Raw genomic sequence first — 25,881 nt, forward strand, 5'->3', positions numbered from 1 at the left:
AGTTATCTCTCTTTTTTTTAAAATACTTTATATATGTGATAAGAGAAACGCACTTTATTGCTGTAATTCAGAAATCATCGAAAAGTGATGTGATCCTTAAATACTACCCTATTGGGTCTTGGCATTTTGGAGAAGGTAATATGACGTATTTACTGTTGAGTTTGGAATAATATCAGATCTTTGTGATTCAATTGTTTGTAATAGATTCTTTTATGTAAATAAATGGTGAGTTTTAATTAGATATGCATACACATTCACATTGTAAACTGCAAGATATTTATTTAAGCAAGTATCTACATAATTTCCAATACCTGCATATGGACTTTATGTTTTTATAATTATTTTTGCCCAGAATTGCCCTGCCTTGTTTGTTCAAGGCTCTTTACAATAATAGAGGAAGGAAGCTATTGTGTACAGTTAAAATTAAATTCCTATGTCCTTACTATATCATTAACTTAATTTTTGGAGACAGTACAAGTGCCAGGTCTGAAATGACATAAAATTCCTGGTATTTTATTTTAGTTGAGAAAAGAGTAGTGCCTCTTCATCAAATGATGCAGTCGACTAGAAACTCTAGAGAGATGGCAGTCAGGTGTTCAGTTTTCCCATCCGAAATTTTTACTCATCATTGTCATTAGGTTTTCAGAGCTCATTTAGTTTTTACTTAACAGCCCAATTTTCTACCAGACTTCTAGTCTAAATTGGGCAAATTACCATGTTGGTTTAGAAAGCCTTATTCGAGTGTATTTGAGCTAAGCAGATGTGGTTTTCTTTTCTAAATACAAAGTACCCCCAAACCTTTCTTTAGAATGGGGAAAGGCACTTTTGTGATTGTGGAGTCTGCATGCCAGGATAAGGTAATTGTGTGACTTACGTTTTCTAAATGCGAAAATTAATTACTGTTTTATCATGAACTTGCTTCCTCTTTGTCATAGTCAGATAAATGACGCATTATGAAATCATTTGAAAATCCTTAAAATGTTAAAAAAAACTTGTAAGATTCATTCTTCTTATTGATTTTACTACGAATAATGTAATAGCAATCATAACTATCTAAATATCAACATTTTGTGGTCCTTACTATTTGATAGGCACTGAACTAAGTAATGTTTACCTGCTATTTCACTTAATCTTTCCCAATATCAGGTGAAAGCTAAGGCTATTTTTTTGTTTCGATTTCAAAGAAGAAATTGAAGCTGAAAGGATTAATAATCTTGTCAAGATCAAAGAGCTAATTACTGATGGAGCTGGATTTGAACCCAGCATTGTAATTTCTGTATCCAGTTTTTCATAATTATCCCTGTGGTAGTCTTTCTCACCAGTATATACCCTTTCCTTTGCAGTAGTGAAAATTAGGGAAGGTGATTAAAGTTTGAGTTTAATCTCATGTCAAATTAGACCCTTTGTCCATGGGTAAACTCCAGCCCACTGTTTTAAATTCCTACATGTATAGGTAGGTCATGATTCCTTTTAAAACTTTACCTGAATAATTTTTTTAGAATCAATTTTAAAAATTGAGACAACCACAGGACAGAAGATAAACACGCTCACTTTGTTAGGGCTTTGTAAGTATTTTCTTAAGGAAAGACTAAATAGGATCAGTTCTTGATCCACCACACTACAAAATTTTCATAGTAATAAACGTTGAATGAATATAGCTTCTAATGAATAAAGGAATTGAACTTTTTGTTATACTGAAACTCTCCAGATGTGTAACATTTATTCCCTACCTTCCTACAAAAGGCTTATGCAGTGATCCAAACACCTGGTTGCTTAACAGAACTGATAACCTTATTTAGAATGGTACATTAAAAATATAGTGCATTTTTTTAAAGATTAGAAAAACATGAAAATATTTTGAAATAAATCTTACACATACTATACTGAAACAATAAATATCTGACATTTAAAACACATTCCATGTGTCAAATGTATCACTACAATGAACTTAAAGTTAGTGTGATTAAGTGTCAATTGCTTAAGAAGTCATTTTTCAGAAGCTAGATGCTTACCTAGCATACATAAAGCCATATCCACCACACTACAAAGTTCTTGATCCACCACACTACAAAATTTTCATAGTAATAAACGTTGAATGAATATAGCTTCTAATGAATAAAGGAATTGAACTTTTTGTTATACTGAAAATCAAACCCAGGACCTAGTCCAATGCTACATCCTCATCCCTAAGTAATTTAATTTTCATTGCACAAGAGAAATGGCATGAATTCCTAATCACTTTCTAGCAGTCATTCTGTAAGTGCTGGTCCTGAGGCCAGCAGCTTCCCCTGCTGCAGGGCATCTGTGAGGACTACAGAAGCAAATACTGTCATATCCAGAGTTGCTTTAGATCTGAGTTGGTAAAGTATTTGCCTAGTATGCACGAAACCTTCCATTCAATCCCCAGAATGCCACACAGTAGACTTGGTGGTGCATCCCTATAATCCCAGAGCTTGGGAGGTGGAGGCAGACAGATGAGCAATTCAAGGTCATTCTTGGCTGCATAGTGTGTTTAAGGACAATCTGAGATACCTGAGATGCTGATCCAGAAAAGTATGTAAACTTGAAAAGTCCCCAAAACGGCATTAATAATAAAAAGAACCCACGTTTACACTAGGAAATTACTCAGTCTGCATCTCTGTATTTTATCTGTAAACACAAAGATAACTGATATTTTAAAAGTCTGACATACTATACTCAAATGTGGCCATTTGTTGTACATTATCAGGTCTACCAGGTTCAGAAGGCCCCCGTGGTCCCCCTGGAAATGGAGCTATTAAAGGAGAGAGGGGAAACCCAGGCCCACCTGGGCAACCCGGCTTACCTGGTTTGAAAGGAGATCAAGGACCACCAGGACTCCCGGTAGGAAATGGGCCTAGATAGTTGATGAAAGAAGATTGTGTGAGAGAGCTCTCAAAGTGGGAATTCTGAGCTGCAGAATTTTATTAATACTCACTATGGGGCTCATTGGTGAAGTAAAAATAAAAGAGAAGGCAAGGCCCCTAGTCTTTCCACTAAAGTGTCTTTGCTGTTTTTTAGAAAGGGGGTTTTGGTGAAAGCAAACCTGTGATAAAGAAATTTACATCTACACACCAGTGCATTGCATTTGGATGAATACACCCATAGAGAAGTAATCGTGGTTAGTGGGCATAGTTTAGATGTTGAAATCAGAATCAGGGTCAGGTTTGAGTTCCACTACATGGTTTTGCTTTGCATCTATGAAAAAGAAGAGACACCCCAGTTCTCTCTCTTTGCCTATAAAGAGAATAACATGTACAGTTACTCCTGTGTTTTCTCTCTTGTTTGAATAACCCAGAGAGTCAGAAACTTTTACTTATTTCATTCAAGCAGATTCCTGGTAGACAGCCTATTCTTTCTGGTCTGTCTTCTTCTTTTTTTCTTTTTTTTTATTTATTTATTAAAGATTTCTGTCTCTTCCCCACTGCCGCTTCCCCTATCCTTCCCCCTCCCCCAATCAAGTCTCCCTCCCTCATCAGCCCAAAGAACAATAAGGGTTCTCTGCCCTGTGGCAAGTCCAAGGACCACCCACCTCCATCCAGGTCTAGTAAGGTGAGCATCCAAACTGCCTAGGCTCCCACAAAGCCAGTACGTGCAGTAGGATCAAAAACCCATTGCCATTGTTCTTGAGTTCTCAGTAGTCCTCATTGTCCACTATGTTCAGCGAGACCGGTTTTAACCCAGGCTTTTTCAGACCCAGGCCAGCTGGCCTTGGCGAGTTCCCAATAGAACATCCCCATTGTCTCAGTGTGTGGGTGCACCCCTCGCTGTCCTGAGTTCCTTGCTCGTGCTCTCTCTCCTTCTGCTCCTGATTTGGACCTTGAGATTTCAGTCCGGTGCTCCAATGTGGGTCTCTGTCTCTGTCTCTTTCTCTGTCTCTGTCTCTGTCTCTGTCTCCTTTCATCGCCTGATGAAGGTTAATATTCAGGAGGATGCCTATATGTTTTTCTTTGGGTTCTCCTTCTTATTTAGCTTCTCTAAGAACCCGAATTGTAGGCTCAATGTCCTTTATTTATGGCTAGAAACCAAATATGAGTGAGTACATCCCATGTTCCTCTTTTTGGGTCTGGCTTACCTCACTCAGGATAGTGTTTTCTATTTCCATCCATTTGCCTGCAAACTTCAAGAAGTCCTTGTTTTTTACTGCTGAGTAGTACTCTAATATGTATATATTCCATACTTTCTTCATCCATTCTTCAATTGAAGGGCATCTAGGTTGTTTCCAGGTTCTGGCTATTACAAACAATGCTGCTATGAACATAGTAGAGCATATACTTTTGTTGTGTGATAAGGCCTCTCTTGGGTATATTCCCAAGAGTGGTATTGCTGGGTCCATGGGTAGGTTGATCCCAAATTTCCTGAGAAACCTCCACACTGCTTTCCAGAGTGGTTGCACAAGTTTGCATTCCCACCAGCAATGGATGAGTGTACCCCTTTCTCCACAACCTCTCCAGCAAAGGCTATCATTGGTGTTTTTGATTTTCGCCATTCTGACAGGTGTAAGATGGTATCTTAAAGTTGTCTTGATTTGCATTTCCCTGATCGCTAAGGAAGTTGAGCATGACCTTAGGTGTCTTTTGGCCATTTGAACTTCTTCTGTTGAGAGATCTCTGTTCAACTCAGTGCCCCATTTTATAATTGGGTTGATTAGCCTTTTACGGTCTAGTTTCTTGAGTTCTTTATATATTTTGGAGATCAGACCTTTGTCAGTTGTGGGGTTGGTGAAGATCTTCTCCCAGTCAGTGGGTTGCCTTTCTGTCTTAGCAACAGTGTCCTTTGCTTTACAGAAGCTTCTCAGTCTCAGGAGGTCCCATTTATTCAATGAGGCCCTTACTGTCTGTGCTGCTGGGGTTATACGTAGGAAGTGGTCTCCTGTGCCCACGTGTTGTAGAGTACTTCCCACTTTCTCTTCAATCAGGTTCAGTGTGTTTGGACTGATATTGAGGTCTTTCACCCACTTGGACTTGAGTTTTGTGCATGGTGATAGATATGGGTCTATTTTCATTCTTCTACAGATTGACATCCAGTTTTGCCAGCACAATTTGTTGAAGATGCTCTCTTTTTTCCATTGTATACTTTTAGCTCCTTTATCGAAAATCAGGTGTTCATATGTTTGTGGGTTAAAGTCAGGGTCTTCTATTCGATTCCATTGGTCGACTTCTCTGTTTTTATGCCAATACCAAGCTGTTTTCAATACTGTAGCTCTGTAATAGAGTTTGAAGGCCAACCAAAGGCCTACCTCTTTGATTTAATTGTAGTGGGGCGATCTGCTCTCGGTGTTGCTCGCTGGTCCCTGCCGCCTGTGTCCTCTGCCGTGGCGCCAGCAGGTCCGGGCTGCAGCCTGAGGCCTGCGTTGCGTCGCTCCTCTGGTCTGTCTTCTAACTGTGAAACCTTCCTTATAGTAGAAATCATTATCCTTAACATGTTTCCAGGATCTTATTTTTTTCATACCACCATTCTTCTTCTAGCTACCTAGATTTAAATATTTAAAAGCCACAAAGTAGTAAGAGGCAGAGTTAGAATCTGAATCCTTCAAGTGTAACTGGAAATACAGTTCTCTAAGCCACTGTGCAACATTTGAATCTTCATTCCTCTTCTCTATCCCTTCCTTGTTATTTTTCTTTTTCTTTTTTACTTTAAAACAGCACACGTTTATTCTCTTAATATTTATTAAGATACATATCTTCACAATGGAGTACTACACAGCAGAAAAATACAACGACAGCTTGAATTTTGCAGGAAAATGGATGGAGCTAGAAAACATTATTTTCATTGAGGCAACCCAGACACAGAGAGACAATTATCACATGTCTTTAAAAACTCACAGGTGGTTTTTAAACATAAAGCAGAGAAATCCAGCCTACAAACCACAATCCCAGAGAACTTATACAACAATACAGACACTAAGAGAGACTTACATAGACATAATCTACATGAGAAGTAAAAAGTAGAAAAAGACAAGATCTCCTGAGAAACTTGGAAGCATGGGGGCAAGAGAGAATCATGAGTAAAGGAAGGATTTTGAGATTGGGGCAATTGGTCCAGATTATTAGACAGAATCTACATGTAATCACCCATGTCACCAAAGGGAGGCAGAGGTGAAGGGATATGTCACCTTACATGAGGATGGGGAGAGAGATGGGAGGGTTGGGAGAGAACGGGTTTCCTCTATAGCGCTCGGAGTCCCTACTGAGAATACATTAGTATATATATTATTTATGAAGATAGTATCTTTTTTCTTTTTTTCATATTTATTGAGCTCTACATTTTTCTCTGCTCCTCTCCTTGCCTCTCCCCTCCCCTCTTCAATCCTCCCCCAAGGTCCCTTGTTATTTTTCTAATAACAGTGATTGTTACTTATTTAGGGTAATCCTGGCCGGCCAGGTCTCAATGGAATGAAAGGAGATCCTGGTCTCCCTGGTGTTCCAGGATTCCCAGGTATTTGAAAGGATGTTTTAAGGTTTACCTTTATATTTCTAAAGTATTTTTATTTATTCTTGGGACTTTTCATATATTCAATATATTGTTATCATATCCACCCCCATTGCCTTCCTCCAGCTCACCCAAGTTCATGTTCTCTTCTATTGTTACTATTATTATTATCATTCTTAACAACACACTAAGTTCAACTAGTGCTGACTCTATTAAGCTCCTTTGGTAAAAATCAATTTTTTTCTCATTTTCCTGTGTAAAGGTTGTCTTGTTGCTTTTTCTATCTGATTTTATTTTATGTATTATATTTCAAGGAATGAAAGGACCCATTGGAATACCAGGCTCAACTGGCCCCGATGGGGAACCAGGCCTTACCGGGCCCCCAGGTAAGGATTTTTCTTCTCCTAAGGCTGTTTATGCATGTTACTTAGAAATATGAAAGGCTTTTGAAAGTCCCATTCTGTCTTTCCAAGCTATCAACATAATTTCCTAATTTCTTAAACTCTTTAATTATGTTATATTGATAACCAGCCTATTAAATTTAAGATAGATTCAGTATCAGCAAGAAAGTCTTAAGATTTTATTATTTATGCTAATATTACCATATTCAATTGACCAGATTATAAGAACAAGTTGCTTCTGTACATTTGTATATTTTTAAATTAAAAGTTTTATGCTAATGGAGTTAAAGAGATTTTTCATAAACCATAAAAGAGGATATCTGTTGATTGTTTCAGTAACTGTCTTAAACAACAAAGAACTGTACATAATGCAGAATCAAATGGGGCTTGTCAGGGAGTGGGGCTGTCATCCCCAACAGAGAGGCATGAAATTTCTATTGTTTTACACCAACGCTAAGAAATATATTTGGTTTTTAAACATCACTTAGAAATATTCAATTAGGTTTTTTTTTTGAGAGTTTGGACATGTTTTGCTCACAATTACTTATTTTCTCCCACTTCATCTTAGACCTAGCCTCTTCTCTACATGCCCAACATTAAAAAACAATAAACCACAACGATAATATTTTAAAAGACCAATTTGTGCTGCCCAGATATTCTTGGACATATGGCCTTTCACTGGAACATAGTCAACTTATCTAGTACTACACTCTTCGAGAAAATGTATTTGCTCTCTATCAGTAGCTAACAATGGCCAGTAGTTCCTTAGTGATGGTGGGAACTTGTGCCCAATTCCCCTCTCCATGCTGGGAGTTGGGCTCACAAAGTCTCGTGCATGCCATCCCAACTACTGTGAGTTCGTATATGCAACTTCTCTGTTGTGTTGCCTTGTAATCATCTACCACCGCTAGCTTTTACACTCTTTCTGGGCCTCCTCTTGCACAACGTTGAAAGCACTTCCTGAGTTTTGGAAGTGCAGATGCATTTTGAGTATGTGTGTGGGGTTGTGTGTGTCTATGACTGAGCGTTCTTCAATCTCTTATTCTATGTACCTTCATTAGTTTCGGGCCTCTGTATCACTGTTTTGATTAACATCTGCTGAAAATAGAACTTCCTCTGACGAACGTTGAGAAATGCGTCCATCTATGGGTATAATGGTAAATCGTTAGTCGTCAGTTTAATACTATGCCTATTTAGCAGAGTAATAGTAGTATATTCTCGCTTGAAGCCTACGACCTGTATAACCATAGATTCTTGACCTAATAATGGTGCCAGGTATAGGATTCATCTTTTGAGCAGCACTTGAACTCACTGAGAAAGTGGTTGATTACCCCTATGATGTTTCTGTCACTGTTGCACCAGTACACATGTTTTGCTAGGCTAGTCATTCTTGTAGATAATAAGGTTCATAGCTGGGTACGATTTATGATTACTTTTCCCCTCTGATAACGTGCCTAGCCCCATCCAACAGCAGGAAAGCTAGCCAGTAGAGATGAAGCTTCCAGGTCAGTACTAAGCTTGATTTCTGCAAATTCTTTGACTCAAGTCAGTGGTGTCTTCAGCAATGGGGGTCTTACCATCAAATTCCGAGTAACCAAGAGCCAGTAATGTCTGGAGTAGTCTATGGGACCTCACTGCCCAACAATTTCAAAAGAAGTAACTTAGTCTTGGCAGTGGGCTTTTCATTTGTTAGCCTGTAGTATCTTCAGGGATATCATTGCTACCTGCTACTCTGCAATAGGAGGTTTCCATGTGATATTTTCAAAATTCCTTAATGTTATTTATCCATCCCCATTGTCCCTCCTCTACCCTGCACTCCCTTTCCCCACCCCAATTTAACACTTGGCGTTCCTTTATTCCCACTGAACCTTTAATAACAGTGTTTTCTGTCTTTCCTCCTCAGAAATCTTCTCTCCATGCTCCCTTAGTATTTTCTTGACCTCTATGAGTACTCCAAATGAAACACACTTATCTGATGACTCAAAGCTAACATCCACAAATTAGAGAAAACAAGTGATGTTTGCCTTGCTGTTTATGGATTACCTACTTAGAATTATTGTTTCCAGCCTCATGCATTTACCTACAAATTTCATGTTATAATTTTTCTTAATATTTGAAAAATGTTTCATTGTGTAAATAAATCACATTTTCATTACTATTTCATCAGTTGTTTAATATTTAGGCTGTTTTCATTTTCTGGTTACTGTGAAGAGAGCAGCAATAAACATGGATGAGTAACTATCTCCTTTGCTTATATACTCAAAAGTGATAAAGCTGGATCGTATGTAGATCTATTTCCAGCTTTCTGAAGAACTTTCTGATTTCCATAGTGGCTACACAAGGATGTATTCCTACTATCAGGGAACAAATGTTCCTCTTTTTCTCCATCCATGCCACCATTTGTCATTTTTTTTTTGTTTTGTTATTTGGTTGTTTGTTTGTGTGTACTGTATGTGTGTATGTGTTTTGTTTGTATTCTAGACATTATGACTGGGTAAGATGACATCTCAAAGTAATTTTAATTTGCATTTCCCTGATGGATGAAGCATTCTGAAATGATTCTTAGCCACTTGTATCCTGTTCTTAGTGCATATATGGTTAGGATCGCAAAATCCTGTTGTTGGATTTTTCCTTTAATGAGTATAAAGTTTTACTCCTCATCTCTTCTGATTAGTTTTGGTTTTGAGTCTATTTCATCAGATATTAGAATAGCTACCTTATGTTTAATTTTTAAATTCATTTTATTAAAATATCTTTTTCCATCCCTAAGATGGTATCTATTGTTGGTCATTATGTACGTTTCTTGAAGGCAACAAAAAGAGAGATCTTGTTTTCTGATGCAATCTGTTAATCTGTGTCACTTTATTAGAGAGTTAAGAACAGTTGGATGGAGTTGGCAAAGATAGATAGAGTTGGCAGCTGGAACTTGGCTTTCTGCCTAGAGATGAGGGGAAGAAGGGTTCTCAGCATGGGAAGATGGAGTTACTGTGTGAGTCTGGAGTTTTCCTCCTGGTGAGGATTCCTGGAACGTATCAAAGGGCTGACATAGCTAGTTTTGATTTTTTTGATGAAGTAATTGCAGTTTCCCCAAATAAACTTCTGTTTGATGTGGCAGTAGTTACAGCAGTTAAATACTTTTCTCTTGTTTGTCATAAAAATATATCTGGTGAGGGCTGGAGAGATGGGTCAGAGGTTAAGAACCTTGCCTGATCTTCCAAAGGCCCTGAGTTCAATTCCCAGCACCCACATGTTGGCTCACAATGATCTATAATGAGATCTGTACCCTCTTCTGGCCTGCAGTCATCCATACAGGCAGAACACTGTATACACAATAAACAAATAGTTTAAAAAATATATCTGTGACCATAGACCAATTTGGCATCTGTTTCTTCTGACATTTCTCTTCACCATCTTCACATTTGTATGCTTTGCTTCTCAGGTCCTCCCGGGTTACCTGGTCCTTCAGGACAGAGCATTATAATCAAAGGAGATGCTGGTCCTCCAGGGGTTCCTGGCCAACCTGGATTAAAAGGTCCACCAGGATTTCCAGGCCCTCCAGGCTTACCAGGTACCTTTGTAGATCATTGTTTCAGACTTTAATTTGCTCCTTACATGTCAAGAGTTTTTCTCTGACAATAATAGTCTCAGCTATGAATAGAATACCAGTCCACCACAGGTCCCACCTCCACTTTTCTTGTAAATCTTAAAATCTCAAACTGGGCGGTGGTGGCGCACACCTTTAATCCTAGTACTCGATAGACAGAGGCAAGTAGATCTCTGAATTCGAGATCAGCCTGGTCTACAAGAGCTAATTCCAGAACAGGCTCCAAAGCTACAGAGAAACTCTGTCTCAAAAAACGAAAGAAAGAAAGAAAGAAAGAAAGAAAGAAAGAAAGAAAGAAAGAAAGAAAGAAAGAAAGAAAGAAAGAAAGAAAGAAAGAGAGAAAGGCAGGTTAAAATCTCATGCACAACCACCCTTTAGGTCCAACCATATTTCTTTGAACTTCTCTGGGCATGATAATTGAAATGACTCGACTGTGTTAAAATCCATTTTTTCCCCTGTAGGTCCAATTGGCCCTCCAGGAGATCCAGGGCGCAATGGGCTCCCAGGCTTTGACGGTGCAGGAGGGCACAAAGGAGACCCAGGTCTGCCTGGACAGCCAGGTAAAATGACTGAAATAGTGCTGCTGGTTGTAACGTTTATGTTTTCAAGGGCTCTGGATGTGAGCCTGTATTTGTAGCTGTGGTAACTTCTTAATGAAAGAGCATGACTAACTCACATCCAGAGCTAGGGCAAAATAGGAAGGCACAATCAAGGAGCTATGCTATACCAGACAAACATAAACATGTTACTTGGATTTTGCTTGTATATAAAGCACTAGAAATCCAAAATACTCTTTCAAGTACCCAAAATAATTACTAGTTGAACTATTTTTATTTTATTTTTATTGTAGCAGGTGTTTAAACCCAGGGCTTGAGTGTGCTGCGCAGGTTACTATTAAGACACATCTCCAGCTCTACTCAACTAAATTTCAGTGTGTTTATTTAAATCCCACAATTCCCTTATAACAACTTTTAAATCTTTCTTCATTTTCTAATATTACAGAAGATAATTTCCCACAAAATGCAATAAATATAGGTTAAAATCTTAAATGATAACCATAGAACTTTGAAGATCACGGTGAAATCTCATGCTGCGAAGATATATTAATATCCAGATTGTTTAAGACAGCGATTAGTAGGTTCTCTTTACAATATTAATTTGGAGCAGGACAGTGGTGGCCCACACTTTTAATCCTAGCACTCAGGAGGCAAAGGGATCTCTGAATTTGAGGGCAGCCAGATCTAAAAAGCAAGTTCCAGGACAGCCAGAGCTGGACACAGAAACCCTGTCTTGAAACAAACAAACATAAAACAATATTGACCTTTATATCACTAAGTTTATTTCATTGTTTTGTATTTTGCTTCAATATATCACTATGCAATAATGATTGGCTCAGGCTTCATAATGTAGCCTGGGCTGGCCTAAAATTCATAACAATCTTCTTCCTTCAGCCTCCTGAGTGCTGAGACTCAGCTTCCTAAATTCCTATCTGACGTCAACCTAGTTCCAAAAAGTATTTGAATATGCTTGTAAAAAAATATACTAATATGATTGCTAAAATAAAAAAAATAGAAGCTGAGTGGTCTTGGCACACACCTTTATTCCCAGCACTAGGGATGCAAAGAAGGAAGATCTCTGTGAGTTCGAGGCTAGCCTGGTCTACAGAGTGAGAGCTTCAGTCAGAGCTACACAGAGAAACACTGTCTCTAAAACAAAACAAAACAAAACAAAACAAAGCAACAATAACAAAAAATTAGGAAGATTATAACTGAATAGATTGATAACATGTTAATAACCTTAGACTTTATGTGTGTGTGTATAACAAGATAATATAAACATAAAGAATGTGTGTTAGAAAAATGTATCATTGGTGACAATACAAAGTAGTGATTCATGTGGGCCTTCCTAGAGCCAACACTGTCAATTTAGTAACTGTTTTTCCAGAGAATGAACAAATAAGTGATGTTTTTATCACAGGTATAAAGTGTCCTAAAAGCAAAGCTCAGCACAAACTGTGGTTAAAGAGCTTGATATAAGAATTTTTAAATAAGCTCATGCAAAGGAGATCTAGTGGTATATTAAAATGGTGCATTTTGGAGGCTTCTTAAGAGTGTGTTACCTATGTTGTAAGCAAGTATCCTTCAGAACAGTTCTCCAGAGTAGTGAAAGGAAAAGATTTCAGCACTGAAGCTGGAAGAACTGCAGAAACCATACCTTTCTTTTCCTGTTGATTAACAAAACAGCTGGCTGAAATTTGGTTGTAAGAGTCAAATTCCTTTAGTATAGCAAGAGAATAGATAATACTGGCTTTCAATAGGTCTCACTTCATCCCACCGAAAACTCTGTTCTTCTAGGATTTTAGGTCTCAATGTCTTTAGCTAATACCAGGAGGAAATAAATACAATCACTTTGAGGGCAAAGGAAATAATCTCATTTGTCTCTCTGCCCATTATATCTGACAATATTTTTATAGACCCCCTATAAATATTGAATAAATTAACTACTCAAATTAAGTCATTATACTTTTTTTATAGCCACATTAGTGGTATAAAGCTTACTTAATCTTGATTTCATAAAATTAGGTATGCGTGGATTGGATGGTCCCCCAGGACCAGATGGATTGCAAGGACCTCCAGGTCCCCCTGGAACCACCTCAGTTGCCCATGGATTCCTAATCACACGCCACAGCCAGACAACAGATGCCCCACAATGCCCACAGGGAACAGTGCATATCTATGATGGCTTTTCTCTCCTGTATGTACAAGGAAATAAAAGAGCCCACGGTCAAGACTTGGGTAAGATAGTTGGCATCAAATTTCTCTCTATGCATTTTGTGTTTATTTTAAAAATCCTCTTGGGGCCTAGAATGACTTTAGACAAAGTACATACCTCTTTTCTTTGGGTTCTTCAAATTGAAGATAATGTCAAGGCCAACTAACTACAGTCACTATAGATTTTAAATGAATAGTTTTAAGTTTAAATAAAAATATTAAAGTCATTGTAGCTAGTACAAGGTACCATTTTTGGCTTAAAACAAGATGACTTCATAGGGACCATGTTTCCTTTTATTTAGCTTAATAAGGGAATATTTGTTCTGGGCTCTCTACAGTAGAGCAGCTGTTTGATTACACAGCCAGGTCTACAGAGTGAGTTCTACGACAGCCAGGGCTACACAGAGAAACCCTCTTTCAAAAACCAAAAAGTGGGGAGGGAACAAAGGATTTATTTTCTCTCATAGTGCCATATTCTGTGGTCAGCTAGTGCCACTGTCTCCTGACCTTAATGATGCAAAACATCATGGTGGAAGGGCATTGAAGAACAGATATACTCGTTTCATGATGACTAGGAAGTAGAGAAATGAAAGTCTGTGCTAGTGGCCTTTCTTCTTTCTCTCTTTTTCCTCTTCTTTATGCCAAGTCTATTGGATGGTATGATCCATATTCAAGATGGGCTCTCCTTTATCAGGAAACAAACACACCTAGAGGTGTGCTTTGCTAACTCTGTAGGTGTGAGGGATGTCTCAGTGCACTGGAGGTGAGAATCTAGATTGAATATCAATTTAACCTTGACTTTCCTTTTCTTTGTTCTTCTTGCAATCTTTCCTTCTTCTTTCACGTTTGTTTAACTTTCAAATTATTTCTAAACCTGTCTGTAATTGGCCAGCATTGTTATTAATATTATTAATACACTTGAAGAAATTCCTAGCCCACACAAGATGCATACTGAACACATCTTAGAAAAAAGGGGCAACATGGATATTGACAGATTCTGCAAAGATTTAGTATGTCTTTTTTATGTGTCCTCAAAAAATGTATAGAGGTTCTTCAGTAGACACCATTGTTTGTAGGATCCATAACGAACTTAAAAACAACACTGGGAATATGTAATTATCTATAACAATGAAATCTGCATTCATTGTAAAATACATCTTGATTTTATAAATGACAAAATGAGTGAAAGCTGGGATTTCAAAAACTTGTGTTTTTTAATCTAAGAAATGTGCACAATTTCTTTATAAAACATTGTTTTTATGATTTCAGGAGAAAGTAAACATGATGTATTCCTTCATCTTTTTCTTTTCAATTCTTCCTAGGAACCGCTGGCAGCTGCCTTCGTCGATTCAGTACCATGCCTTTCATGTTCTGCAACATTAACAATGTTTGTAACTTTGCTTCAAGAAATGACTATTCTTACTGGCTTTCCACCCCAGAGCCCATGCCAATGAGCATGGAACCCCTGAAGGGTCAGAGCATCCAGCCATTCATTAGTCGGTAAGACAGTGATTTAGCTTTTAGTTTTACCAATCTCAGCTTAGTTTAACTTGTAAGAAATCAGTCTAAAATGGATAATCAGTGCTATTCAACCCAAGTTATATACACAAGAGTGATTTTCAATATCATCCCCATATTTGGTTTGAACTGTGTTTGTTGGAGATCAACTTTTGATCAGGTCCTATGACAAGCATTTTAATATAAATAGAACTCAGTCTAGTCACTAGGCAATATACTTGTGTATATTTGTGCTAATTTGTACTAATGTGGTATGTATCCAGCTTAGGCTAAGTGCTACAAAAGATCAAATAAAACATTTGGCAAAAGTATGGAGGAAAGGATGTTTAATTCTAACTGGCGACACCTGAGGATCTCAAAGAAATATATTTTGTACTGCTCTGTCTTTGATAGATTGGAAAACAACTAGCTAAACATGTAATTTTATTTTAAATCAAAGAGCCTTTATTCAAGCTTAAGCTTGGACCCTCTGTTTGTCTGACGCAGTGGTTGAGAGCAGTTGGGATAGGATTTTTTTTTGTTTGTTTGTTTATCATAGTAGATGTTGGGGTGAGGGCATTTCCAGGGTTCAGAACCCTGATTGGATGACATTTGTCTAGGGTTCTTGGCAAAAGAGGAATAGATGAGTCCTGGGCTCAGGGAGATCTGGTGATCTTATCTAATCCTGTCTATGGTTGGGTTGTCAGGTACTTGCCTTTAGATGCTGGCCCTCCCTGGGTGGTGTCAGCTTATGGCTTTTCCTGGAACCTGGTGCGGCCTCCCATGGCAGCTGTGTGGTCTGGGCCCCATGTGTAGCCAAGCTGTAGACATGGCCCAGAGGTTAAGAGCTACACATATAATTATAAGGAAAGTTGTAGTAAGGAAAGAAATGAGAATGGAAAATAGACAAAGGTCTTGAGAATGTAAAGTTTCCATAGGGAGAAAGATTAGAAAATTATCTTGAGCACAGATAGTAGAATGCTTTACCTGCCGAATTATATCTTGGAATTTATTTGGTATATTATAATGAGCAGCGCTATCACCCCTCAAACAATTATTTGAGATAAAGTTTACAGAAGATTAAAGCACTATCAATGTACTTGAATTGCGTAGGGATAGTCCTTGGCTAGAGTTCTGTTACATTAAATATTATTGATGTGGTCCTGATGTGACTGGATTATATCTCACAGTGGAAAATATACACCACATTATTAGGATAAACAGAAATCGGGAGTTGAAGTAATAGATGAGATTTGGCATTCCCTTAAAGTAACTGTTAGAGGCTGGTCCCATTAGCAGAGATTTCCTGCTTTGTTTTGTTTTGTTTTTCACTTTGGAGCAGTAACTTAAAGCGATCTCTTGAGAATACTGAATAGTGCTACTGATATTGTGATCATGATACAGGGTTCTAGTAACCTGAAGGGATGGCTAACTACTAAGTCTAATTTCTTTGACACTGAATACAGTGATGTTACCTATTTTGTCTTTATTAGCAGTTTCATGATTCCCTTGGTAATATATTTACCTAAATCCATGTGTGTTGTGGGGTGGAGGAGCATAGCAATGCATGGAAGTGTTTAGGGGAGAATTTTTTTTCAGTCTCAACTTTATGGACTAAAAGTTTCCATAATATATTATGTATTATCCAGATAAATTTTGCTAAATTAGCCTCCATCATATTTCAAGATGTTCCTTCATGCTCTTTATTAAAATTTTGATATATGCAGCAATATTCATTCTGTGGCTCTTCTTACTCATGTTATAGTTTTCAACCACATCTCATCTGCTGCCTGGACACCTCCCCAGCCTTTCTGGGTCAATTGTCTTTACCCAAATGTGGCCAAAAGACTAATAAATGTCCTTTGGAGGAAGAATACTGGGTGGAGATTGAGAAAATATCTGATTCTTGTCTTCCAGCTTAACAGACATTGTTCTTAGCAGTCATACATTATTAAGTGTCTACCTCCAGTTGGGCACTTTGACTGCAAGTATGTAGAGCTCAGTAAGCCAAACTTCTACGGCAATTACACCACTGGCTACAGCAAGTCTGATGCAAATTTATGTCACAATGGAAAATGAAAATGCAGTAGCTGTAGTACTACAATGTCTCGAAAAAAAGCCTTGCAGTTTCTGCTTATAAATGTATTATGCATGTGGGAAGAGAGTTCTTATGCAAAAATGATCTTCAAAATGCATTTTTCTCCTCTTCTGATCATTGAGGACATGGCCAAGGGCCTCAGAAGGCATCTCTGAAGAATGATTGTTGTTTCCTTCATACTCACTCATGTTCTCTCTCCCTTTCCTTTACCAGATGTGCAGTGTGTGAGGCACCAGCTGTGGTGATCGCAGTTCACAGCCAGACTATTCAAATTCCACATTGTCCTCAGGGGTGGGACTCTCTGTGGATTGGTTATTCCTTCATGATGGTATGGAAACCCATCCTTGCTTTTCTCGTCACAGTTGACCCTCCATCATATGTCCATTTCTCCCAACTTGAAGACAGCTCAGTTATCTGTGTAATAATAAGTTTGAATACCAAATAGCTTCTGTCTAAGCACTGTGTTCTCCCTCCCACATTTTCTGTAATACATCTTTATGTATTATATACTTATACATATAAGTATATATATAATATTATAGTATAATATGTAGATTATATATTTATGCCCATTGCTTTTGTTTATTGCTCTTGATGTGGATACTGTTCTCTTACCTTTAGTCCTAGTTTTCTTTATTGTATTCTAACTTGTGACCAGGTTAGGTATTTATATTGAATAATCACTAAAGCATTATAGTACATATGTGTTATGGAACATGTTCTTTTGTTTTAGCATACAAGTGCAGGAGCAGAAGGCTCAGGCCAAGCCTTAGCCTCTCCTGGTTCCTGTTTGGAGGAATTTCGTTCGGCTCCTTTCATCGAATGTCATGGACGGGGGACATGCAACTACTATGCCAATTCCTATAGCTTTTGGCTGGCCACTGTTGATATGTCAGACATGTTCAGGTGAGTCGCTTATGGCTTTAGTTCAGGCCTAGAACCTTCTTCATAGATACTAGTGAAGAGAGATTTTATTAATGGGTGGTATATCTCCTGTGAATTTGAAGAATTTGTTGGACTGAGTTATTTAGTATTAGCTTGTTCTCCATATCTACCTAACTTGTCATATAGAAACTAATGTTACTAATGGCAGGTCAGTATGGTTACAGGTAGCTTAGCATTAACCTTTCAATAACAAAATATCAGGACTTGGTCTACTAAAATGGGATCATTTCAAAAACCGAAACTAGTCTATCCCAATTTCACAATTCTTTTCTTTCAAAAGCCGAAACTAGTCTATCCCAATTTCACAATTCTTTTCTTTCAAAAACTGAAACTAGTCTATCCCAATTTCACAATTCTTTTCTAAGAATGTTTTCAGGGACTTCATCCCAAGTCTTTGATGGAATAAAATAGCACATAATGCCTATATGTCTGACTACCTCAATTTTTTGAAGTTTGTCTTTATTTTTATGTACTGCCTCCTTCTTGCTATTTTTCATATGATCTTCATCTTGTATTGCACATCAATTGCCTAAACTTTTCTCATTTTATAAATATTAGGAAAGGTATCACAAAAAACAGCAGCAGAGAAACACACATATGAAGATAAACAGTAGTGGGGAAAGCAGTCACAGAAACACATGTGAAGATATAGAACATAAGGTATAGCTAGATATACAGTGGAGTTGTATTCTGCCATGCAAAATTACATTATGTATGAAGCCAAAATCCATGATATTCAAAATAAACTAAACTTAGACAAATATCCATATTTTCTCTCTCATTGCTGAATCTAAGATTTTACACACATACACATGCACACACACAAATGAAATTAAGTAGAAACAAGTTTGTCTAGGGAAAGAAAAAGAATATGGAATATAGGGCGAAAGGTAAAGGTATAGGTGTGAACTTATATGATAAACATGAATGAAAATCTCTTTATAGAACTCATCACTATGTACAGTGAATATACATCAATAAAAATTTTTTGAATACTTGTGATCAGTAATGGCTATGAATTCATAAAAATCAATGTATTAGTAAACTATTAAGGTCCAGCAAGATAACTCAGCATGCTAAGAAACTTGACACCTAGCCTGATGGCTTAAGTTATGTCCCTAGGACCCACACAGTAGAAGGAGGGGACGAGCTTCACAACTTGTCCTGACATTTACATTCATGCTGTAGAAGGTATACTTGTACACATACACACATATACACATACAACACACACACACACACACACACACAGAGAGAGAGAGAGAGAGAGAGAGAGAGAGAGAGAGAGAGAGAGAGGAGATAGATAGATAGATAGATGATGGATGGATGGATGGATGGATAGATAGATAGATAGATAGATGATGGATAGATAGATAGATAGATAGATAGATAGATTGTTTTAAGAATAAATAAATTTGTGGGAGCCTAGGCTGTATGGATGCTCACCTTATGAGACCTGGAGAGGGTTTTCCTTGGACTTCCCACGGGACGGAGGGCCCTGATTGCTCTTTGGGCTGACGAGAGAGGGGGACTTGATTGGGGGAGGGGGAGGGAAAGGGGAGGCGGAGGTGGGGAAGAGACAGAAATATTTAATAAATAAAAAAAAATAAAATTTAAAAAAAGTAAAAAAAAAAGGTCACGGAGTGTGTAAAAAAAAAAAGAATAAATAAATCATTAAGCATTAAGTCTCTAGGAAAGCTGCTCACCAAAAAGAGAATGTCTGTATGTGAATGCATGCCTATAATAGAATGTAATAGCAGAAGTGTATAGAACTGAAATCAACAAAGCAAAGCTGATTGTCTCATTGTTTTCTTTCCTAGTAAACCTCAGTCAGAGACGCTGAAAGCAGGAGACTTGAGGACACGGATTAGCCGATGTCAAGTATGCATGAAGAGGACATAACATTTTGAAGAATTCCTTGTGTTTTTAATGTGATTATATAATTATTATATGTGATTCCCAGGATGCAATGTCTCACTTACTCTCCCCCAAACTTCATTACTGCTGCCACCAATGGTGCTAATACACTCTAGGACAAAGCATGCTGACAAGTCACCACGGAGATGCAGATGTACCTCAGCAATGTGCCAGAGCAAGGCCTTACTTCTTATGAAAGAAATGGGAAAGGGACTATACTTTTGGGGTCCAGAATAATATTTTTCAAGGAGTCTAAGATGAAGAAGTTTATATATTTTGCCCTGTTGCTAAAACGGCACATTAAAAATTCGATGAAGGGAAGAATCATACCGAGTGAAATGAAAGACTGCTGTTTGGGGAACAATTCTTTTTTCATGGTGCTACTAATCCTACTGTACCCCAAGTTTTTAATAGAAAGGTGTTAATCTTATTTTGCTCTGTAAGTAAAGAATGTGTATATTCTGTAAACAGCCTCAGCTCAAAACGTCGAGTCATTTAGATGTGATCTGGTAGCAACCCTTCTTTACTGAAAATGTATGAAAGCCTACACTGTAGACAGCAAGGTTTTACATGGGAGAGAATTTATCCTTTCATTGACTTACTACTGAAAGCAAATGAATTGGGACGTTTATCCCTTAAGTTATTAACTGACTTTAAAAAAATAGATCATTTAAGTGATTTTGATCAGAATTTTAATGGTTTATGCTGCTTATCAAGTTACCATAGCCAAAGGAGCAATCCTTTTTATACATTTTCCAAGACACTCATGATCAGGTGCCCCGTCTGCATATATTTATATCTTGTTTTTGCTTGCTCCCAACAGTTTTGAGGAACAAAATTTGTCCAAATAATTAAGGATTCTTATTATCCTGGTGCTTCTCATGTAAGAATTATTTTCCTTTGGGCTCACTTGTGTAAGAAGAGAGTATTTGGTTAGTCTTCTCTTTTCAATCACAGAAAGCCAATGGACTTTAAAAAGCTTCTTATTTTAAACATTTTATTATGAATAGTCATAGAATACCTTATTTCTTTAACTGTCATCTTCTCACTGAATGTTTTTTAATTCACCAGTATCAACTTAATTAAAGTTACATATTGTAATTATGGCTCATTGTCTCTCTGTTTGGCTTAAGTGCTACTTCAAATGTTTCTTCCTCAGGCAATTTGTTCCTGTGTCTTTGATCATTATGATAGCTCGCAGAAAACATATAGCAATGGAAACTTTTCCCAAGACTAAATATAAACTACTGGAAGGTGCTTTGGTAATACCAAATTTCTTGACAATGTGGTATTGATAGACAGTAAAGAACAAGTTTCTCTTTACAGAATAATTCATCAATAATGCTTAAAACAGATTAATAAATTAATATTTCTAATAATTAAGAACGAGCCACATGTAGCTCTCTAAAACAACCCAGGGCCTTTTAAAGATAAAAGAACTTTTAAAGCCGTTATAATAAAGTTTGTATTACAGCTAAAAATGCAGCAACCAAAACAATTTTTAAAATTTTAGATTCCAATATGAACCTATGGGCAATCTAAAGCTTAGAAAGTATGGTGGCAAATTGTAGAATCTAAGCAATAATAACTATTTTAGCATTATTTTTTCATGTAGACCAATCCATGAAAACACTACCGAGTAGTTCTAACTGAACCCCTATGTCCATTCCATAGTTCATTTTCAATGTGGCATACATCTGAGTGTTGTTCCTTGATTTACAAGAGCAGATGTGGATTTTTGAGTCCTCGCTCATGTATGTCTGATTGAAATTTCACTTTGAAAAAAAGCCTTTAACTTTTAGATTGTTGCGTGTGCAGATAATATTGTGTTTCTTAAAGCCTCTACCTCTCTGCAGGCCTGTTGTGTTGTTTGAGGACACAAACTCAACCCAGTAAAGCCCTTTGATGTTGTTGATCCTCCCCTGACACTGATTATTCCAAAACTGTTATGAATCTAGCTATTCTAGGAATTCCCCTTGATGAGCGTTACAGTCATTCATGGCTTTCCCACATGGGCCAACAGTGGATCAGTTGTTCTGCTAAAGCAGCTTATTTTACTATGAAACATGTTTATGTACCAAATGTGGTTTGACCACTTAATAAATTTATTTCATTTTTCACATATTACATAAGGAGCAGCTCCAACTATTCTAGTGCTAGATGGAAGACTTGTTCCAAGAATACCTCTAACTTTCAGAAAACTTGATAGATATGGAGACAGACAGACCTCAAACCAACAAACCCCACAAAAATATTACACTTAAAGCAACAATGGTTTTTGATTTTTAAATACCTATTATAAGGGTGTCTTCCTTTCTTAAGTTGGCTTGGTCTACCATCTTGATGTAGTACTCATTGCTTCCAACAGAGGTTTTATTGGACAATTTGTGCTTCCATAGTGTTTTTTCCTTCCAGTGAAATTTGATAACCACTTTCCAATTCTTAAGGTGCCAATGAGGTTCTTTGCTTCAATTAGCGTGGTTAATTGAAAACTCACTGACCACTGTGAGCCATTACCAGTTTATACAGAAGTTAACACAAGATGGCAGTGTTGCCTATAAAAAAATGTACCAGCATGTGCAAATGGATGGATCTAGGAAAAAAAAAAACATAGCGTGAGGTAACTCGTAACTCAGACCCAGAAAGACAATAATCATATGTACTCACTCATAGGTAGTTTTTAAACATAAAACAAAGAAAACCAGCCTATAAACCACAATCCCAGAGAACCTAGACAACAATGAGGACCCTGAGAGAGACATGCATGGATCTAATCTACATAGAAGTAGAAAAAGACAAGATCTCCTGAGTAAATTGGGAGCATGGAGGTCATAGAGGAGTGTGGGCGTCACAGGAGTTGGTAGAAGGGGAAAGGGGAGGAAATGAGGGGAACTGAGAAAAATGTATCGCTCAATAAAAACAATAAAAAAAAGATTTGTTGAGCCTGTTGTTGAAGGTGACAATGAGTTTGTATAAACTCTTAGGCTGTGTTTTAAGTGTCATGTGTTACTTCATTGCCATAAAAAATCAGTAGAAAATAATTGTCAGTATCTGCATCCAGACTGAAAAGACATCTTCAATGTCAAAGTTTCCATACTTAGCTTAATTAGGAGTTGGCTCTGAAAACACTTCCTTGGCCTCTCAACACACAAGTAAAGAAACCACTATTGTTTGGCCAAGACTTCAGTTGGCTTTAGTGAGCCTAGAATCTCTTTTCTCAGGCTAGCCTGCTTAGCCATGTTCACCCCTAAGCAACTTTGAAATAAACTGAACAGTATTTAAAAGTTAAATACCATTGTTGTTTTAAGTGTAATTTTTGTGGGGATTGTTTGCTTGTTTGTTTTGAAGGTTGCTGCAATGGAAGTAACTCATGCGTTGATACAGTGAAGGACTTGAACCCAGAGAAGCCTGTCCTCCAAAGTGTATGCTAACAAGCAATCATTGGATCCTTATTAGCCCTACTATACCACAACAGTTATCCAGTATACACTCAACCAGATGATGTATGGCCACCATGATGTCTGATAGGCAGAAAAGACATGCTATTATGTCTTGAGTTACAACTCTTCCCGACTCTAGTACAAATCTCGGGTATTTGCCTACAGTAGATATTCAAAAGAAGCTTGTTTGCCAGCCTCTTCCTCAATGCAAGAACAGACCCAAATCCCATTTGGATAACTGTAGTTCTCTATGTTTCTGAGAAGACAGGTTCCCAAACACCTGAACCTGCAGGAAAGTAAGTAGCTGCTTATGCTACTTATGCCTGTTATCATTATTCTCCGCATCAGTTTCGCATTACCTTCTTCACCCTGCTGTTTGCACGTAGAGGATTCCCAGGCCCTCTGGCTTCTGGGCTCAATCAGCAGGACACTCAAGCAGGATAGCTGGTGGGGGGGCTGTGAATGACACTAGTAGGATTAGGGTTATTTATTTTCACAGCTCCCTCTCTGTGGGATCACTTCAGGTTGTTTTGTGGTCCTCAATGGAATGCCCTTATTCCTCTTGGGGAAATTCTAATAATCCTTTGTGGCCTAGGTGTGGCTACAAGTTAGCTCTTAATAGATATAGAATCACTAATTATGGTATTTTGTTAATTAAACGCTTGTCTAATTACTGTGTGTTGTCTCAGTGCTACCGATAATGTGATTAATACAGCTTGCTTCTAGTTCCCAAAGTGTAGCGGTGGTACTTATTGATGGTAAACTGGGGCTAATTTATAAAGCAGCTATGCATATGCAAATGTTTGATTAAACAATTGAAAGGAAAGACAGCTCACTACCAAGTTTAAAACCTGGCTTAGTACTCTGTATTGGAAGCTTTGTTCTACATTTCTTAGGGTGAAATGGGACAAAATGTGTTAATCTTGGTACAAAAATATTTACTTTTCCCAAACATTGGATCTTTGAGTAATGCGCTTTGACTTCTCTCTGTTGGCCATTTGACTTGCATTGTCCTACTCCAAATGCAAAAAAAAAAAAAAATCGCTTGTTCTATTAGCAGACTAGTTTCTAAATACCAACAACTGATCTTTGAGAGATCTTTGAGTGGAAATGCTTGGTTGGTAGTTCTACTTCCAAGAGAAAATTTGCCAAGTTAGGTCTCCATGCCTGCAAGCCAACAGAAATAGTCCAAATGTTACTAGCTGATAAGTGGGAAGTTTCTCATTCTAGCCTCCAGAACATCTGTCCAACGTAAGCCTGCAGAAGCTCAAGAACATCTGTCCCATGTAAGCCTGCAGAAGCTCAAGAACATCTGTCCCATGTAAGCCTGAAGAAGCTCAAGAACATCTGTCCCATGTAAGCCTGCAGAAGCTCTTCAGATCTGCTGCTCTCTAAGGTGTCAGAGAAAATGCTTCCAGTAGAAATTATGGAACTCCAACCTGGGATTGGAGGCCACAGTTTGTCTGAGACTACCCCTAATTTCAACCCGGGTCACAGAGAATCTACCAAAAAATTAACATTCTTCATTTTCAGTGAAATTGTTTTTCTGGTTCATTTTCTCAGGGTCGATAAGGCATCTGCTAATGCCAGTTCTGCCATGAGACACAGTTGGAAAACGGGATTTTAAATCTTTGTATCTTCCTTTGACACAATATTATGACCCTTCCTTGGGCTCTCAGAATAACTACCAATAATGCCTCAGTAGTCAGCAGTGAAAGTAATGATTAATGTTAATCAAACCTCATTCAATTTCATTCTTCCCATATCTCAAATGAGTCTTAGTAACTCTGGTATATTCAAGTGATGCTAGCATAGTCTCCAACTTAGAGATGAAAAAGATGAGCCTTGGAGTGGTCAACTAAATTTCCCAAAATCTAAGACAAATTAGTTCTTCATTTTCACTCAAAATTTAATTACCACCTTTATGCACTAAATTGTCTTATTTTATAAAATTCAGAAGATATTATTCAATCAGCATCCTTTTGCCTATCACATGCTAGACCTCACACAGAGAGAGAGAGAGAGAGACAGACAGACAGACAGACAACAAGCAAACAAACAAACAAACAAATAAACTACCAGAATCCTGAATGTGATAGAAATTAATAAAGTCCTACTACAGGGCTTTCTGTTTCATGAAAAACGTGTGCTTGGGGAGTTTTGGTTCCTAAGCAAGAATGAATGTGTTTCTTGTCATCATATTACTTTACAGTCTTTTCTGTATACTTAAAGCACAAATCCTAAGGGTGTGTATCACTGAACACACTTATTTGCAGAAAGGGACAATATTGTTATAGAGCTTCTATCTTTGTAACTCAGTCTGGCCTTTAACTAACAATCGTGTTGCCTTGATTTTCCAATATCAGCATTGCAGGTGTGTGCCACAATGCTTGGCTTAAAAACCTTTGCTATTGATCCAATTTGTATTTTGTTCACTTTTAATACCTTGTTTTGTGTAAAATATGTTTTCTAATTCCATTTTATCACCTTAATAACATATTAGTTACCTGCGTTTTGTTAATCTCATGACTGTTATACAGTTTCTAATATTTATGTTTAACTTTAAAGTATTTATGTTTGCATCATATAATACCATCTCGCAAATATAAGAGTATTACAAAACATACTGTCAATTTTCTGACCTTAAGCTTTGGGTGATTTTCATATTTTATACTTTCTATATATTTCCTACATATTATAAACCCACACAACATTGTCATTATTTTGCTTACATACTATATTATCTTGTCATTATATA

The 25,881-nt window shown here is 37.5% G+C and overlaps 1 protein-coding gene across 1 annotated transcript in view; it reads left to right on the plus strand.

Moving 5' to 3' along the window:
* Col4a5 (collagen type IV alpha 5 chain) overlaps positions 1-20,792 on the plus strand; it is a 203,090-nt gene extending 182,298 nt beyond the window's left edge. Inside the window, exons 42-51 of the mRNA XM_050123992.1 lie at positions 2,729-2,862; positions 6,384-6,456; positions 6,765-6,836; positions 10,291-10,419; positions 10,917-11,015; positions 13,038-13,250; positions 14,549-14,726; positions 17,035-17,149; positions 17,555-17,727; positions 19,587-20,792. Coding sequence (XP_049979949.1) covers positions 2,729-2,862; positions 6,384-6,456; positions 6,765-6,836; positions 10,291-10,419; positions 10,917-11,015; positions 13,038-13,250; positions 14,549-14,726; positions 17,035-17,149; positions 17,555-17,727; positions 19,587-19,668 — 1,268 coding nt within the window. The 3' untranslated portion in view covers positions 19,669-20,792. The remainder of the gene's footprint in view (positions 1-2,728; positions 2,863-6,383; positions 6,457-6,764; positions 6,837-10,290; positions 10,420-10,916; positions 11,016-13,037; positions 13,251-14,548; positions 14,727-17,034; positions 17,150-17,554; positions 17,728-19,586) is intronic.
* The last annotated feature ends 5,089 nt before the right edge of the window (positions 20,793-25,881 follow it).

This window comes from Alexandromys fortis, unplaced genomic scaffold, assembly GCF_014885135.2.
Source record: "Alexandromys fortis isolate MF-2015 unplaced genomic scaffold, M_Fortis_MF-2015_v1.1 scaffold_195, whole genome shotgun sequence".
In the NCBI taxonomy this organism is placed as follows: domain Eukaryota; kingdom Metazoa; phylum Chordata; class Mammalia; order Rodentia; family Cricetidae; genus Alexandromys; species Alexandromys fortis.